The sequence below is a fragment of the Elephas maximus genome, chromosome 6 (assembly GCF_024166365.1).
Source record: "Elephas maximus indicus isolate mEleMax1 chromosome 6, mEleMax1 primary haplotype, whole genome shotgun sequence".
In the NCBI taxonomy this organism is placed as follows: domain Eukaryota; kingdom Metazoa; phylum Chordata; class Mammalia; order Proboscidea; family Elephantidae; genus Elephas; species Elephas maximus.
Genome location: NC_064824.1, coordinates 127,529,087 through 127,547,231, shown reverse-complemented (window position 1 = coordinate 127,547,231; position 18,145 = coordinate 127,529,087). Strand labels below are relative to the sequence as shown.

The 18,145-nt window shown below is 40.6% G+C and overlaps 1 protein-coding gene across 3 annotated transcripts in view; it reads left to right on the top strand.

Annotated features, from left to right (window-relative positions):
- Nucleotides 1–18,145, top strand: part of DOCK10 (dedicator of cytokinesis 10) — a 310,282-nt gene that overhangs the window by 58,390 nt on the left and 233,747 nt on the right. Inside the window, exon 1 of one of the 3 annotated variants that reach the window (XM_049888334.1) lies at nt 4,284–8,175. The exons of the other annotated variants lie outside the window; for them this stretch is intronic. Coding sequence (XP_049744291.1) covers nt 8,014–8,175 — 162 coding nt within the window. The 5' untranslated portion in view covers nt 4,284–8,013. Of the gene's footprint in view, nt 1–4,283; nt 8,176–18,145 lie in introns of those variants that run through there. 3 annotated transcript variants of the gene reach the window in all.

Genomic DNA, 18,145 nt, shown 5'->3' with positions numbered 1-18,145 from the left:
GGAAAATGGCCAAATTCTGTGACCTGGTGTCCCTCGATTTGGGGTTAAATCCCAGTCATTTTTAATCTATGGAGATTCTCCTCCTTTGGGTTGCTTTAGTTTGGGAACAATTTTTGGGCCTCTGGAAAATTTACAAAGAAGCCCAACAGTATTAAGAATCTATTAGTATTATTTGATTTTTGTTATATATTTACCGATTCATTTATTCTACAAATCTTTCTTGAGCCCCAAAGTAAAGTCTCCTGTGTAGAAGGTCAGGGGAAATGAGAACCTTCTCAGTGAAAAGGATTGACACAATAGCCGCAACAATGAACTGAAACGTACCAAAGATTGTGAAGATGACTCAGGACTGAGCAATGTTTCCTTGTGTTGTACATAAGGTTACCATGAGTCAGAATGACTCAACAGCAACTAACAATAACATGTAAAGGCTGTGCTACAGCTTAAATAAGTTGATGGAGTTTTCCAAAACCTCATCCTTTGTTTCCTGGGTCTTTCCAGGTCCCGTCACCTGGCTCTGTGTAGAATAGCCCCAGTGATTGAGAATGAAGGTGCAGCAATGATCACAATTGATGGCCTGATTGATCAATCATGAGGCAGCCACACTCACGTCAGCTTTCTGGTCAACTCTAGATCCTCACACTACCTAAATAAAGAAGGCCGGTGACTGGTTTGCTTTGCAGCAGCCATGTATCCAAGCTGCCAGCAGACTCTCAAGGACACCAGGCCAGCCTCCAACTGAGTCAGCAGGTTGCAGCAGTGGTCTTCCTTCCTCTTGGAGCCCAGACAGGCCTACCCATGCTCAAAGATGTCCTGGGGTGTTGGCCTACTTCTGGCTGAGCCTAGTAACCTCTTTGATGGGGACATTTGGGTGTTAATTAACATGTCACTTAGGGGCAGATGTTGCACCAGAGTTAAAACGGGAACCAACCACATTTCTGTATCCCAAATATGTGCTTTTATAAACAATTTCAATAGTTGAGTCATCTCTGCCAGTGAATACTTCAAACAGTAGAAGCAACACATTTTAAACAAACTATAAATTCATTACATTTTAAAATGGTTTAAATTCCCATCAAAATACAATTTAAATCCTCACCCTGAAACAATCTTTACGACTGCTAGCTGCCTACTGGAAATGGTACGCAAGAAAATATCAGAAAATTTTCTACAAGGGATATTGTTATTGTTGTTAGTTGCTAAGTCCAGCTCATGGTGGCCTTCAGGTATACAGGTGTGGGTTTTCAAAGCTATGGCCTTTTGGAAGCAGATCGCCAAGCCTGTCTTCCAAAGCACCTCTGGATGGGTTTGACTGGCCAAACTTTTGGATCCTTAGTTGAGCATTTAACTATTTGTGCCAGCTGGGGACTCTTTTACGAGGGACATACTGGCTTTCGAAGGGGGTGTTCCAGGTTTGTCTCACTACACCCTCTTGTATGCCAAGGATTTTTCTGGTATAAAGCTACCCTTAAAAGGTGCAAGGTTTACTTGGCATAGATTTGGCATTTAGAATTGTTTAAAAGCTCAGACTCTGGAGTCAGACTTAGTAAATTCAAGTCCTGGCCATGCTGCTTATGAGCTCGGATTCTGTGAGCAAGTCACTTAACTGCTCTGGGCCTCAGTTTCCTCAACTGTAAAATGGGGATGACAATAGCACCAACTCATTGGGAGCTGTTTAAATGAATTAATATATGTAAAATGACTTGAGCTTGTTCCTGACACATATGTAAGAGCTTGCATCATCATTTTATTATCACAGATGTTATTGTTATTATACACTGTGCAATTATTTTATGGTGAGCCAGGGTATTTAGTGAACAAAATAAACACCAGCTCTTACACAGAGGGAAAACACAGATAATTTAAAAATTAAACCAATCTGAATGTAACTACAATTGATGTCAGTGTTAGGAAGGAAACCCACAGTGCAGTGATAGGCACTGAGTTTGGGGCTGTGAGGGGAAGCTTCTCCACAGCAGTGTTATGTTTATGCTGAGCCTGGAAGGCTGAGGGGAAGGAGACCAAGACTCCATTATTACCACTAGCAATGGCAGCGTTATGCTTGGTTATGGAATGATTATGTGCTCAGCTCTCTTTTTGTCTTTTCAGTTACTCTTCTCCCACCAATATCCTGTTGTTGTTCTTAGGTGCTGTTGAGTAGGCTCCAGCTCATAGCGACCCTGTATACAACAGAACAAAACACTGTCCCATCCTGCACCATCCTCACAATCATTGTTATGCTTGAGCCCATTGTTGCAGCAACTGTGTCAGTCCAACTCATGGAAGTCTCCCTCTTTTTTGCTGACCCTCTACTTTATCAGGAAATCCTGATGGTGTAGTGGTTAAGTGCTGCTAACCCAAAGGTTGACAGTCTGAATCCACTAGGTGTTCCTTGGAAACTCTATGGGGCAGTTCTACTCTGTCCTATAGGGTCCCTATGAGTCAGAATTGACTTGATGGCAATGGGTTTGGTTTTGGTTTCTACTTTATCAAGCATGACGTCCTTCTCCAGCGATTGGTCTTCCCGATGATATGTCCAAACTAAGTGAGACAAAGTCTCATCATCCTTGCTTCTTAGGGAAATTCTGGCTGTACTTCCTCTTAAGCAGCCAGGCCATAGCATGAAGAATTAAACCAGTTGTTGTCAAGTAGATTCTGACTGGTGGTGACCCCAAGTATTTCAGAGTAGAACTGTGCTTCATAGAGTTTTCATGGCAATGACCTTTTGGAAGTAAATCACCAGGCCATTCTTCTGAGGGAGGTAACTCTTGGTGGGTTCAAACCACCAGATTTTGAGTTAAAAACTGAGTGCTTAATGTTTTGTGCCACTCAGGGTAGAATTAGGGGCACCCAAAAAGCAATTATGGCTGATCTTGTTATGCTTCATTTCTCTGCTAAAATATTTTCTTCTAAGCTCACCTTGTTTTTACAAGACAACCTATTGTTATAAGCAGTGCCTTTTTGGTGTACATGACACCTTATAGAAAATGGAAGAAAACCTTACCTGTCCAAACAGGCCTGCCATTATGCATCAGGAAAAGACTCAGAAGCCCAATGGGCACATGTACCAGGTCTTTTGGGTGAGAGAAGGACATGAGCTTCATCTTGACCAAGCACAGACCAAATGAACACAGTCTACATCTCTAGACAGATTGAGAAATATTGATCTTGCATAATTTAACAAAGCTGGGAAGTTCTTATACTTTCAGTAGACATTATTTATTTAAATAAAAGATACATTTCCTTGGCCCATGATAAAAAGATCTTTTTTGGAGGTATTATTCCAGTTGTAGAGATATCTATAAAAAAAAAAAAAATATCTAGGGTCAAATGATTGTTAGGCCAAGCATTTTCAGAAAACTACTCTAAAATCTAAATTCATTTCTCAGGACTGGTTTAAAAGAGATGAACGGCCTACTGTCCAGTGAGCAGTCCCCGGAGATAGGTGCAGAGGACCTCCTAGCATTCAGGAATATTGTTGGGAACGTTCTTATTTCTGTGCCTTCATTCCTTCTTCCTTTTTTCTCTGCCCTCCTTTCACTCTCCAAAACACCTTACTTTTTCTTCCTACTTTTATCTTTCTCCCAAGCTATATCTTAACTTGTCAATAATTTCTCCCTCCACCCCTCCTTCCGTTTCTTATCCACATGAAGGCTACTTCATATCTACACAGCGTGGCCATCTCTACTATGAGACAAGCAAGTTTTTTTCCACTGTACATGGATTCAGGATTTCATAAATGCTGGGTGAATCAGTGAATGATACTATGTGTGTGTGTGTGTGTGTGCTGCTAGCCAGGCTGACAGTTTGAATTCACCAAAAGCTCCTTGGAAACCTTATGGGGCTATTGTACTCTGTCCTATAGGGTCGCTATGAGTCAGAATCAACTCTACAGCAATGGGTTTGGTTTTGGTGTATATATATATATGTGTGTGTATATATATATATATATATATGTGTGTGTGTGTGTGTGTGTGTGTGTGTGTACATGCAGTGGTTAAGAGCTATGGCTGCTGACCAAAAGTTTAGCAGTTTGAATCCACCAGCTGCTCCTTGGAAACCTTATGGGGCAGTTTTACTCTGTGCCCTAGGATTTCTATGCGTCGGAATAGACTTGACAGCATCAGGTTTGGTTTTTTTTGGAATATATATGTATATCTATGTATATAGAGGGAGATATAGACATGTATATAGATATATGTGTGTGTATATAATTTTTTTTATATAAGTGGCATAACATGTATGTCTGTGTGTGAAAATATATGTTGTTTTCATTTTTGTGCCATTGAATCGACTCTGCCTCATGGTGAGCCCAAGTATTACAGAGTAGAATTGCTCCATAGGGTTTTCTTGGCTGTAATCTTTCTGGAAGTACATCACCAGCTCTTTTCTTCCATGGTACTGCTAGGTGAGTTGTAACCACCAACTTTCAGTTGTTGTTGTTAGGTGCTGTCAAGTCAATTTTTGACTCATAGCAACCCCATGTGATAGAATAGAACTTCCCTGTAGAATTTTCTAGGCTGTAATCTTTAGAGGGGCAGATTGTCAGTTCTTTCTTCTGTGGAGTTGCTGGGTGGGTTAGAAGTGCCAACTTTTCTGTTAGTAGTCAAGCACTTAACCGCTGCACCATCAGGATTCATTTTTCAGCTACTAGCTGAACATGAACTGTTTTGTGCCAACCGGGGATCTTATATACACACATATGTGTTATAGTGGAGAGTAAAATCTAATTCCCACCACTTCTTGGGAAAATTTAGTCTTACCAATTGCTAGTGGTACTCCTTTCTCCTCTACAAAATGAAGTTAAAAATCGTGTGTCTAGGTTTTATGTTTAATAAATACCTTATTGAATCTTGAAATAACATTCAGGGGAATAAGGCAGAGGAGAAAGCAAAGGAAATTCTCTGAAAATTACTGTTTAGTCAGGCCCTGCACATTTTGATGCATGAAGGCCAAATTAATGATTCATTTTACTAATAGTTCACCTGACAGTAGCAGACACCTGCTGAAATGTTTACACCTCATTTTTGTTAATGTTTGCTGTGTATCACCATGTATGCTTAATATGAAGGTAAATGGCCTTCACTTTTAGGGTTGATTCTGCCTCCTCCCTGATCCCAAAACCAAAAACAAACCCATTGCTGTCAAGTTGATTCTGGGGGCTATGAGTCCCTGACCACAACCCCAGGTGAATTTACTATGTAAAACTTCAAGCTTAGAATCCAGCCTCTTTTCATGCAACTTTCCTGAATGTTTGAAATTTTGCATAAGAAAATTTTGGGAAAGATGCCCAACTCTTATTCCCTGCTTTGAATCCTCTTTGTCTCATATCTATTAACTGGTGCAAATTGAATATCCAAACAACTAATCCTTGAAAGTTGCCTTAACTTGATGATGGGGGAAGGATATTGAGAGTCCCTCAGCAGCTCATCAATAATAGGAGCGAATTCCTCAGAGGCAAACAGGGGATCTATGAAAACAGGAATCTAATAGCTAGAATGCATCTCATTTGCTTCCCTAAAGACTTTGGCGTCTGCCAGAATATCTGACTAGAAAAGCCACCCCAGAGGTTAGCCAGATTTAGAGAGAGATGGCTAAAAAGGAGTTTGGGATGTGAACTGCTTCTTGTCTGCCAAATCTGTGGTGTGCAGGGGAGAGATCCCTCTTCCAGTCCAGTTGCAGACTGGAGCTGGTGGAATGTGTATATCAGGGTTCAAGATCGCCAACAAAAGAAACATACTCCCACTTGTGCATAGACTAACATGTACCTAGAGAAGGGACAGAGTGAGATCAGATTTCCTAGTGTGCGCCTGTCTTCCATGCCAGCAGGATTCCCTTGCATATGGCCGGTGCAAGGCAGATGTCCTACAGACACCTATAGATACCCCTCTCCTGGTGTAGACTGTAGACTGTGGATACTTGTTCCCTCCCCACCAGGAACAGATACAGAAGTGGGGTTGGCCAGGTGCCATGTGGTGCCCATGCATTAGCAAGAGAGAGAAAGTTTACTATAGGCCCAGAACAGGGAGAAGACTTCTCTGGTAAGGAGAAAAACATGAGAAAGAGACCCAGTACTCAGCCTCCTTATCAGAGAATGTTCTGGGCCCGAAGACCTTTATTTAGCCCTCCAGGGTGGGAGATGTAGAGGCAGACCCTTCCCCCAACAGAATATTTAAGTGCCTCTAGCCAGCCCATTGGTGCATTTGAGCTATGTGATCATGAGCAGAGGATCAGAACCTAAGAAAGCAGTTGGAGAGTAATGGGTTATGGGAGTGGGCATTGGCGTATGGGAGCCAAAGGAGCAATCATATTTGAAAAGATGCATTCACAAACATGGAAGCTGTTTGTGTACTTTGTCTCTGGTGGACACCACTTATATAGATATTCAGTACAACCAACCAGACAGGCTCAATCGTAGCCTCTCTTCAGTAAATGCCCTAGTTGTTTGGAGTAAAAATGGTTTAGATTAGCACCCGGGCACTCTGACAAAGGTCTGGAGGGAGTTAGGGGATTTGCCAGCACCATTAGCGTTTTTTTTTTCTTTTTCTTTTCCAGCAGCACTAAAATGTTTTCTCAAAACAGAGAGAGATGAAAAACTATGGGCAACAAGAACCTCTTAAAAGAAAAAGAAAAAAAAAAAACCAAACAAACATGTTTTACTTCTCTGGCAAGCATACCAATTAAAACGATGCTGTGTTGTGACAGATTACTGAGCAATTAATGCCTATTTGAGCACAGTGCTAGAAGCTTCTGCGAAAGCAACTTTACTGGGGCTGGAATGGCCACACCTTACAGCAAAACAACTTCCCCAAACTTCCTGCAGCACACTCCATACTGAACCACCCGGAAACCAAAGAAAACTTTTTTTTTTCTTTGAGTCTCCGAGGGTAACACTGGAAAGGTTAGCTTGACAGAAAAATCCCGACATTGAAAATCCTATTGGGGATTTCATACTTTCCTCATTTGTAAGCAAAATCCATTTTCCGTGAGATATTTTTAGTGCAAGCATCCCCTAATGTCCTATTCTCTTACAGTGGACCATTAGATCTTGAGGCCATTCCAAGCAACCCACGTGATTTCTAGGCATCTCTTCAGTTCCCTCCTAAGTGCCTACTCTCGCAGGAGTCACATACTAGGCTCTTAACTACTAAAGACCTCAGAGTCCTTCCTGAACTTGAATTCTTATTGATAGGATGTTAAAACGCTTTACAGCTGTGTTTTCTAAGAGGTCAGCTTGGCGGAGATCACTGGATGACCTAAGTAATAGAGATATTTTCAGCCTCACAAGCCGCCTATGTAAATATAAAAATGTATTAGGCTGCACAGCTGCTTGTGTGGGAAGACAACAACTGTACTGTTGAAGGGAAATCGCAGGGGAACACCGATGTCTCTCGCATGGGTTTGGTTAACACGTGCATACTTTTGATAATCATTTTGATTCCGCGCAGTTTACATTGCAGGCGAGCTAATTGTGTTTCTGGAACTTAGGAGCAAGGAAAAGGAAAACCCCAATCACTTAGTGAGGTGTCTAGCAAGATTTCTGTGAGAAAGTATTTACATTTTTGAACAACCATCATCTGCACTCCTTAGAGGATGCTTATTTGCCTTGGAACAAGGTCCCTGTAAAGCCAGACTTTTCAGTGGTTACATCTGAAAAAGAGTGATTTATTTGAGTATCTGAATTGGAAAGATATACTGATTCAGACCTCTGAACGTAGGATGGAAGAGAATTGTTGTAATGAGCCGGAAACATGCTCTCAAAATGAATTGAGAAATAACTCTCTGTGCAGAATGCTCTCATATTCCGGAGTGCGTTCGGTTTCAGTTGATCAAATCTTTCCCATCTCTGCATCCCAGCTATTTGGCCGTGATCAGATGATCAGAGCTCAAGGAAGTGATTGGAGAGTGAACTGGCAGCAGCTGCAATGTAGGCTGTTTTCAGGGACAAGGAGCCACTGTTTTTCAAACATAGCATCAACATAGAAGTTATTTTGTAGGCTCCAGGATGCAGCGATGGGCTGCACTGCCAGCATTGTTCTGCTTCAAGCTTTTCGCTCTGTGGTCCAAAGGAGCTGTCCACACATTTGTAGACGACGCCAGGAGGAACCCTCCCATGAAATTTTGCCTCTGGAAAGCGACGATGAAATGAGTAGACCCAGAACCCTCATCATAATGGTATAGTACCCGTTGCAAAACAGCCTCAGGTGTTGATTGTCCTGTTATTACAGAGAGGTTGCAGTTTAGGGGTTTTGGTGTTCAGCTTTATATAAAGAAACATGTAACCAAGAGTTGACTACTGTGTTTTGCTGTTTGGGGAAAATCTTTCTGAACTCTTTCCCTTTTTGGAAGAGCTGATTTTCTTTCTCTTTGAGCTGTCGCAAAAATATACAGTTTATTGGTCTCTTAGAGGGTCCCTTCTGCCTAATATTTTATATGCTGCTGTTAATGTTTATGCAGAAAAAAAGGAAAAAAAATTGGAGTTTTGTGTAATTAAGTGATTTTTATAACTCTAATTTGAAAGAAGAGCCAAAATAGAGAGCTGTGTGTGAGGTATATCCAATCAGGTGTTAGTAACTAGATGTCTAATGTCAGGGTTTTGGGGGCTTTTACTTCTGACTGCAGTGGAAAATTCTAAGATGCTTCAGCATAAAATCAGAATAAAATAGGGAGAATTTTTTGGAACACATTTTATTTTTTAATAGAAAGCTGTTTCTTTCCACTTGTCAAATTGCTTTCTCGTCTGTACTTTGAAAATAATACGCAGCGTTACTCCTTCCTTGTGAATCTGTTTCCTCAGCAAGAATACCTTAGAGGATAAAGTCTTTCCTTACCTTAAGTTTAGGGAGACATCTGCTGAGTCACTGAAATGCCATACTGAGATGAAGAGAGCATGCTAAAGTTTCCAAAATAGGGGAGGCATTGAAGTCTAGGTGGTTTCAGCACAATCGACTTGTTTCTCTTCCATTTCAGTGTTCAGATATCAAGGATGTAGTGAATAATGAATGAAGAATACCTGTTAGCCTAAAAGTTTCTTCCATATGAAAGTCATTTGGCTTAGGCTGTGCCTTCTGAGTGACAATTACTAAACTATAACATTCCAACTTTTTCTGCAAGTCAATATTTGCTTTTTTTAAAAAGCAATATTTTTCTTGAACTATTGGATTGTGATTACAAGGGAAAACACTAAGTAGGAATAATCTCAGACCCATCATTCCCATAAAGTTCCACAAATAAAATTTAAAAAGAGTTTGAGATTAAATCAAAGAGACCTTTGTTTACCTAGTCCAACTCTTGCTAATGATAGGAACACAGTCTATAGCTATGTGTATTGCTCCTGCTGTATCAGTCGTTAAAACAATCATTTCTTTTTCTAATTTTATTAATTAGACTAAAATTTTGTAGCTAGGAATTTGAAAAAAAAAAGCTTTGAATTTCAAAGTAACTTAGAAATTAAAAAAATAATTATTTCGCCTAGTAGCAATATATTTTCAAGGACCCTTTGATTTATATGACACCTTTATTGACATTAAATCAGGTGATGAAGAAATGACTGATGAAGAAAATGGAGGTTCAGGAAAGTTGAATATTTTGTTAACATTGCATGGTGACTAAATGCTGGAGCCTGGAATCGTACTTTGATCAATGATTTCAAGGCCAGTGTACTTTCCACTGTGTCTCCTCACCAAAGGAAATAATGATACAACTAATAGAACTGATTTTTTTATGAGAAGCTTGATAGGACTCTTGGACCACTCAGAATAAAATGTGCTCAGACAGAGGCCTTGTGCATCTTGAAAGTTTCCTCTGGGTAAACTCCAAAATTTACATATTCAACAATTATTTATTGCAGGCCCACTCTGGGCCAGGCACCTACTATTCTAGGCATTTGGAATCCACCAGTGAATAAAACTATCAAAGATCCCTCTCCTAAATTGCAAGGTTTTAAAGTGATACCACATTTTGCAAATGTTGTTGTTATGGAAATGCTGTATTAGGGTTGTGATGCTTTGTTGTTGTTGTTGCTAGGTGCTGTTGAGTCGGTTCTGACTCATAGCGACCCTATGCACAACAGAACGAAACACTGCCCGGTACTGCTCCATCCTTAAAATTGTTGTTATGCTTGAGCCCATTGTTGCAGCCACTGTGTCAGTCCACTTCGTTGAGGGTCTTCCTCTTTTCCGCTGACCCTGTTCTTTGCCAAGCGTGATGTCCTTCTCCAGGGGCTGATCCCTCCTGACAACATGTCAAAGTATGTAAGACCCAGTCTTGTCCTCCTTGCTTCTAAGAAGCATTCTGGTTGTACTTATTCTAAGACAGATTTGTTCGTTCTTTTGGCAGTCCATGGTATATTCAATAGTCTTCACCAACACCACAGTTCAAAGGCGTCGATTCTTCCTTCGTCTTCCTCATTCATTGTCCAGCTTTCACATACATATGATGCGACTGAAAATACAATGGCTTGGATCAGGCGCACCTTAGTCTTCAAGGTGAGGTCATTGCTGTTCAACATTTTAAAGAGGCCCTTTGCAGCAGATTTATCCAATGCAATGTGTCTTTTGATTTCTTGACTGCTGCTTCCATGGCTGTTGATTGTGGATCCAAGTAAAATGAAATCCTTGACAACTTCAGTCTTTTCTCCGTTTATCATGCATGATGTTGCTCATTGATCCAGTTGTAAGGATTTTTGTTTTCTTGATGCTTAGTGTACAAATTTAAGTCAATGAAAACTTTCCCTGCCTTCCAAGAAGGTGATTTGAAAACTTTAGCGTGGTTCAAGATCACCTAGAAGTTATTATGTAAATCCCTGGGCTCCTGGTCCCAAAGATCCTACTTCAGAAGATCTGGGATGGCGCCTTAGAATCTGCACTTTTAGCAAGCACCCCCGGATGATTCTGATGGAGGAAGAACTTGGACCACATTTCACTGCAAATGATAATCTAAACTCATCTGCTTTCCTTTTTTCATCTTGATGTTCTTATTTTTTGCTAATGGTTCTATTGTTTTCTCACTCTGTTCTAAGCTTCTGAACAAAGTTTGATTATTTTTTCTCTCTCATCTTCCTATATCCACTAGTCACCAAATTTCGTAGATTGGTTTTTTTGGTAAGATTTTGGACTTGGAGTCAGAGCATCTAGGTTGGAGTCCTGACTTCATAACTTACCAGCTATGTGGCCTTGGACGTGCTATTTCACTTCTCTGTGCTCCTTTTCCTCATCTGTTACATGAGGATAATAATTCCATCAACCTGGAACTGTTGTGAGGATTTAATGAAGTAATGTGTATGCTAAGGGCTTGAATAATGCCTGGATGTGTTAGTGAGATGTTCTGTAGGGGTATCAGGGACATTTTAACTGAAAAAATGACATTCGAGGAAGGACCTGAAGGAGTTGTGGAAGTGAGCCATGCCATATGCTGCAGGGAAATATCTCAGCAGAAGGACCAGCCAGGACCAAGGCCCTAAAGGCAAGAAGAAGCCTGGAGTGTCTGAAGAAGAATGAGGAGGGCAGCGTGGCTGAGTGAGCCAACAGAGGGGCAGTAGAAGGAGAAATCAGCAAGGTAATGGGAGCCTGAGCATGTCGTGGTTCACAGGCCATCATCCAGACTCGAGCTTTTTCCAAGACTGAGAAGGGAAGGCATTGGAGGGTGCAGGCATACGAAGTCAACAGCATGGACAGTGGAGCCAGAATGTCAGACTTTGAGTCCTAACTGCCACTCGCAAGCTGTGTGATATTGACAAATGACTTGTACTCTTTATGCTTTTGTTTCCTCGTTGATAAAAGAGGGAGAGTAGTGGTACCTACCATGTAAGATTATTGGGAGAATTCAGCAAGTTAATATTTATAAAGATCTTTGAACCGTATCTGGTGGATGGGTGTTGTAGTTAGTTGCTCTTGAGTCAGCTCCAACTCATGGTGACCCCATGTGTGCAGGGTTGAACTGCTCCATAGGGTTGTCAGTGCTGTGACCTTTCAGAAGTAGATTGCCAGGATTTTCTTTCCAGGTACCTCTGGGTGGGTTTGAATTGCCAGCCTTTCAGCTAATAGTAGAGTACTTAATTGTTTGCACCACCCAGGGACTCCTGGTGAAGAGTAAGTGCTATGTCAACTGCAGTTTCTTTAATTTGGTGGGTCTTAGCAGAAGAGTGACAGGATCAATGGCTGCAGAGGGTCAGGGGTTAAAGCAGAGAGACCATTTGCCAGGAAGCTATTACAGTGATCCCAGAAAAAGACCAGGAGGGTACTTGTTGAGGTTGTGAGAAGTGGTTGCATTCTAGATATATTTCAAAAGCAGAACCCAGGCTTTGCTTACAAATTGAATATAAAGTGTGAGAGAAAGAGAGGCATCAGGAATGACTATACATTTTCTTGTTTTACCTGAACAACCAGAAGGCCTGAGCTGCCATTCACATGTGGAGGTACAGGAGAAAAAGTTTTGGTGAGAGAACCTAAGTTTACTATCAGATATGTTATGTTTAAAATGCACGCCAGGTCTATCCAAGGAGATGCCAAGTAGACAGGTGGATATATGAGTCTGGAGTTCTGAGGAACAGACTGGAGAGGAGATACAGTGCTTGGCATGATGCAAATACCAATAAATGACTGATGAATGGATAATGATGTCTCTCTTCTAATCTTCTCTATCACTTAGAGCGTGCAAATCCATTTTCCGGTTAATCATGTGTTGCCTTCTAACATATTTTGAGCTATTTAATTGAACTTTTGTGTATTTTCTTTACATAAAAAACAAACAAACAAAAAAACCTATTGCTGCCAAGTCGATTCCAACTTATAGCGACCCTATAGGAAAGAGTAGAACTGCCTCCATAGAGTTTCTGAGGAATGGCTGGTAGATTCGAACTGCTGCTGACTTTTCGTTTAGCAGCTGGGCACTTAACAGCTCTGCCACCAGGACTCCGTATTTACTTCAAAAAAACCCCGTTGCTGTAGAGTTAATTCCGACTCATAGCAACCCTACAGGATAGAGTAGAACTTCCCCATAGAGTTTCCAAGGAGCACCTGGTGGATTCCAACCGTCGACTCTTTGGTTAGCAGCTGTAGCACTTAGCCTCTATTCCACTACGTGTATTTACTATTTATATATTTTCCTAATATCAGCCTGCATATTATAATTGTTGGGTGCTGTTGAGTCAGTTTTAACTCACAGTGACCCCATGTGACAAAGTAGAACTGCTGCCATAGGGTTTTTTAGGTTCTTGTCTTTAAGGGAGCAGATCTCCAGGTCTTTCCTCCATGGAGTGTCTGGGCGGGTTTGAACCACTGACCTTTTGGTTAGCAGCCAAGCACTTAACCGGTGCACCACAAGAGCTGCTTAAACGTTCATCAGGCAGAAACTAGGTCTGATGGATGCCCCAGTGATGCCCAGAACAATTCTTTTATAAATGACTAGAAGTTGAATAAGTATTTATTAAGTTGAATAAGTATATGAAAATTTTAATTGATAAAGCTGCCCACTTAACCATTGACTGAAATGGCCAGGAGTAGTAAGAAGGTGAAAAATTACCTAGATGAATATAAGGGCTTATCATGTTGATGTCCTTCCAAAGGCTCTGGCATTCAGTATTTCATTACGGAAGGTTGTGCCAAAGGTTCTCGTTCCTGTAGCCCAAGTTCTGAGTCTTCTTGCAGAGATAGCTTTAGGCATGACTCTAGTTTACCTGTGTAGTCCAAAGTTAAACATCAAAATTAAGTGTTGTAGATCCTTGGCGTTTACAAGGGATAGTCGGAATCGACTTGACGGCACTGGGTTTGTTTTTGGTTTGGTTATATAAATCCTTACATCTGAGAATATTACAATGGCCTGCTATTAAAATGCTGTTAAATTTAATTGGAAAAAAGTAAGAAATTCCTTCAAAGTTCTAGTTTATCTCTCACTCACCAATGTTTGCTCTGATGACAGACTTAACAGATACCTTCATATGAATTATTTTCTCTTAATTCCTTTGTAACATATCATGGTAAAGTCCTTAGACATTGACTATGTAGATCCGTTACTTTTCTGGTTCAGTCTATAATTTCTTAGGCCATTTCACTCATCACCAACCCTAGATGTTGGGTTCTTTTTCAAAGCTTTTTTCCCCTGCAATAAAGAGAGTAGTTATTGGTTGACCATAAGGCAGACATGACATGAGAGAAGAATGAGAAACAAGTGCTGGGTAGCCTGCTTAGCTCACTCATGGGCTATTCGACCAAATTCCACGTACCAGGTTCACAGGTCTCAACTCAAAAGTGAGCACATTAAAACTAGTGAGCATTTGGGTATGTCTGAAATAGTAGAAACTAGAAATGTTACATTATTTAATGCAAAGGGTCTAGTGAACATAGCAACCCAAGCGTGGCTTGTCTTTAGTTTTGCTCAAAGACAAAGGACAATAATAATAGCCTAAACTTGTAGTCTCGGACCCCTGGTGGCACAATGGTTAAGTGCTTATCTGTTAACCTAAAGGTCGATGATTTGAACCTACCCAGTGACTCCGTGGAAGAAACACTTGGCAATCTGCTTCAGTAAAGATTACAGCCTAGGAAACCCTATGGGGGCAGCTCTACTCTGTCACATAAGGTCCCCATGGGTCTAAAATCGACTTGACGGCACCTAACAACAATACAACGAACTTGTGGTTAGTCAGGGAGGTGAAATTCCTTATGTGAGTGAAGGATGTACACTTACAAGATAAACATTTCAGAGCAAGGTAGTTCCAGTTACTGCCCCAAAGGCGCTCTGAAATTTGCCGGGTCCAATCCTCTGGTACAGAGGCCAACAAACCACACTCTGCTGGTACGATTCTGCTAGCAGCCTGTTTTTGTATGACCTGCAAACTAAGAATGATTTTCACAATTTTAAAGTGTTATAAAACAAAATAACGCCCCCTTCCCCCCCAAAAAAAGAAGAGGAAGAAGAATGTACAAGAAACTCTATGTGGCCTAAAATATTTACAACCTGACTCTTTACAGAAAAAGTTTGCCAGCCCCTATTCTGGTGAATGATGTGGACTCAGCCATAAAGGAAAGTTCTTTTCTTTAACTTTGACCTCTACAATGTATTTGCTGTCCTGGCCTAACTAGATGGTGCAGAATTTGGACTTTTCCCAGGTGCCTCTTCTTCCACCTGGGTATCTGAGAACTCTTGTGATTCAGTACTGGATTCTAGATGCTAGAAGTAAAAGGCCTGGTATCAGATTTTCCAGTTTGTCATTTAGTAAAAGCTTGTATGACCTGGACATGCCTATTTATTTCTCTGAGTCTCCAAGTCTATCAGATGAGGACTATTACCTGTCTTGTATGTTGGAAGCACCAGAACGTTTATGGAGCCACATTGTAAACAGTGAGTAATTATATAGCAACAGAGACTTGCAAGTAGGTGTACTAGCTTACAGTACCAGGGATCCACTGTAGGCCGCTGTGCCAATGAGAGTTCCTTAGCCATTGGGTAACGCACTCAGCGCTGTGGGTAGGTGGTTTTATTGGGGTTTTACTGTGTTTATTCTGTATCCATTTGAGAATGGTGGTAGAGTGAGTGAGGCCAGAAAGGAGAAGCTGGTAGGGTGTTATCAAGCCTCTACCTGATTTACATTTTGACCCTCAAGAAATCTCCACATTTGGATGCCCTCCTGTACAATAAGCAGAGTAATCCTTCCTTCCTGGCCAACCACTTTGAAAACCTGGGACAAGGGAGAAAACTAATGAGGGAAATGATTTATGAAAACAATACTTCTGTATCTTTGGAACATATATTAGTTTACCTATGTGTCCTATGACTAAAACCAGAGAGGGATTTACTATGGAAACTACTTCAAAAGAAATAAAATGATCTCTTTTTTTGTTCCTATAATAAATATTCTAAACATATAAAACTTAAGTAGCAAAAAAGCTTAACATGTTTTGCCCAGTTTCATATTTTTGAATAGATACGGGAGGAGAAAATAGCTTCCAGACTCTAAGCCCTGAGTTTGTGCTCTTATTTCATTTTAGTGAGGTTGAATCTTGAATACATGAATATACAAGGCGGCCTATGAATGGACTGTGACTTTCCATGTTCTCCCATAGATGAGTGTAACATGGCGCTGAAATGCACCGAGAAGCTTTGACAGTTATTTGTCCTTGTGAACTGCTTTTGAGCTGAATTCCAAAGCCACAGAAAATAGACAAATAAATTACTTCTCCACCCACGGGTAAAAGAATTAATTGAATATGATCTGAGGCTTTGTAATTAGCAACACAAATCTTTGAGGCAAAGGCATGCTAAACTCAAATTACATCCAGCATCATCTTGTTCAGATCATCTTGGATCTGCCTAGTCCTCCAAATTATGCGAAGTTTAGAAATGATCAGGAACAAGGAAAAAAATATACAAAATCTAAAAAGAAATTTTTCAAATTTAAGACGACCACATTCATAAGGAATGGTGGAATAAATCAAGTGTGTGTATGAGAGACAGAGAGAGAGAAAGAATTAGGAAGGGGGAGTGTGTACGTGTGCGTGGGAGGGGGTGGATTGGGAATATGCAGAAACAAACCGAAAGCAATTGTAAATTCAGCTAGTATGTAGAACATTATGCTCTTACTGGAAAGAAGTATTTTGGGGGAGTTCCTAGTGTAAAGATTAAAAATATTATATTACCAAGCAGAGCTATATAGTTGTATGACTAGAAGATGTATCAAAAAAACCAAACCAAACCCATTGCTGTCGAGTCGATTCTGACTCATAGGGATCCTACAGGATATAGTAGAACTGCCCCATAGAGTTTCCAAGGAGCACCTGGTGGATTCGAACTGCCGACCTTTTGGTTAGCAGCCGTAGCTCTTAACCACTATGCCACCAGGGTTTCCAGAAGAAGTATAGATACAGAAAAATCACTGGTAATAAAAAGTCCCATTAAACATAAGTATAGAAAAAGCCTGATATGCTTGTTTCTGTTTTTTTTTTTTTTTCTTTCCTTGATTTCTAGAAGAGTGGGTTTTAGACTTATCCCCAAACACAGGCTTCAATGTAATGATATCTTGTAAACACTGAGTAATATAATTGAGGATAAAATACATGTTTTGGGAAACCAAATATGAAAACAGTATTTCTTTCATGTTTCGTCAGGTTTCTTCTGGATAGTTTTACTGTATTAGATTTTGCTCTCATGGGGCTGATTTAGATAGAGGTTAAAGCTTGGGATTTAAAAAATTCATTTCCCATAATCTACCATCTTCTGCTGGAATATATTTTATTCTTTAAGGCCACACGTGCCGAATTCAATATGCACCAAGTGAATCTGTCGCAGTTGGATTGTCCAGCATCAGAATCACAGTGGACAACTGAAAGCCACCGGCACCTTATATTTCATCAGCACAAGTGGAATAGACAGCTGATGTCCTGCTCTCATGGAGCTTTCAGTTGGGTAGAGGCAACTCTCAGGAATCAAACCAATGTAAAATTGCGGTCATGACAAACCACTGTAAAGCTGCAATCACGATAAGTGCTTCAAACGAGTTACATTGTACCGTAAGGCCGTATCTGTTGAAGATTCGACCTCAAAGCAGCAAAGCAGTCAGGGAAGGATTCCCTAAAGGAAGTGGCAATTGAGCTGAAATCTGAAAATGAAATTAAAAAATAAATAACAGTTGCCATCAAGTCAGTTCTGACTCATGGTTGCCCCATGTGTGTTAGAATAGAACTGTGGTGTGTAATCAAAACAAACAAACAAAACTCACTGCCATTGAGTTGATTTGAACTCATGGAGACCCTATAGGACAGAGTAGATCTGCCCCATAGGGTTTCCAGGTCTGTAAATCTTTGTGGGAACAGATTGCCACATCTTTCTCCCACAGAGCACCTGGTAGGTTCGTACTTCAAACCTTTCAGTGAGCAGCCACGCTCTTCACCATTGCTCCACTAGGGCTCTTGCTGCATAAGTTTTTCTTTGTTGTTGTTGATAATATACAGACCAAAACATGCAAAATAATTTTTTTTGCGTATAGTTCAGTGATATTGGTTGCATTCTTTGCTTTGTACCAACAATCTCAAATTGTTTCACCATGATTAACCTAGACTCACTGCCCCTCTAAACTTCTCAACTATGCTTTAGAGTTACTGCCATTGATTTGGTATTTTCATTTGCCTTATAAGCATGCAAAAGCTGGACA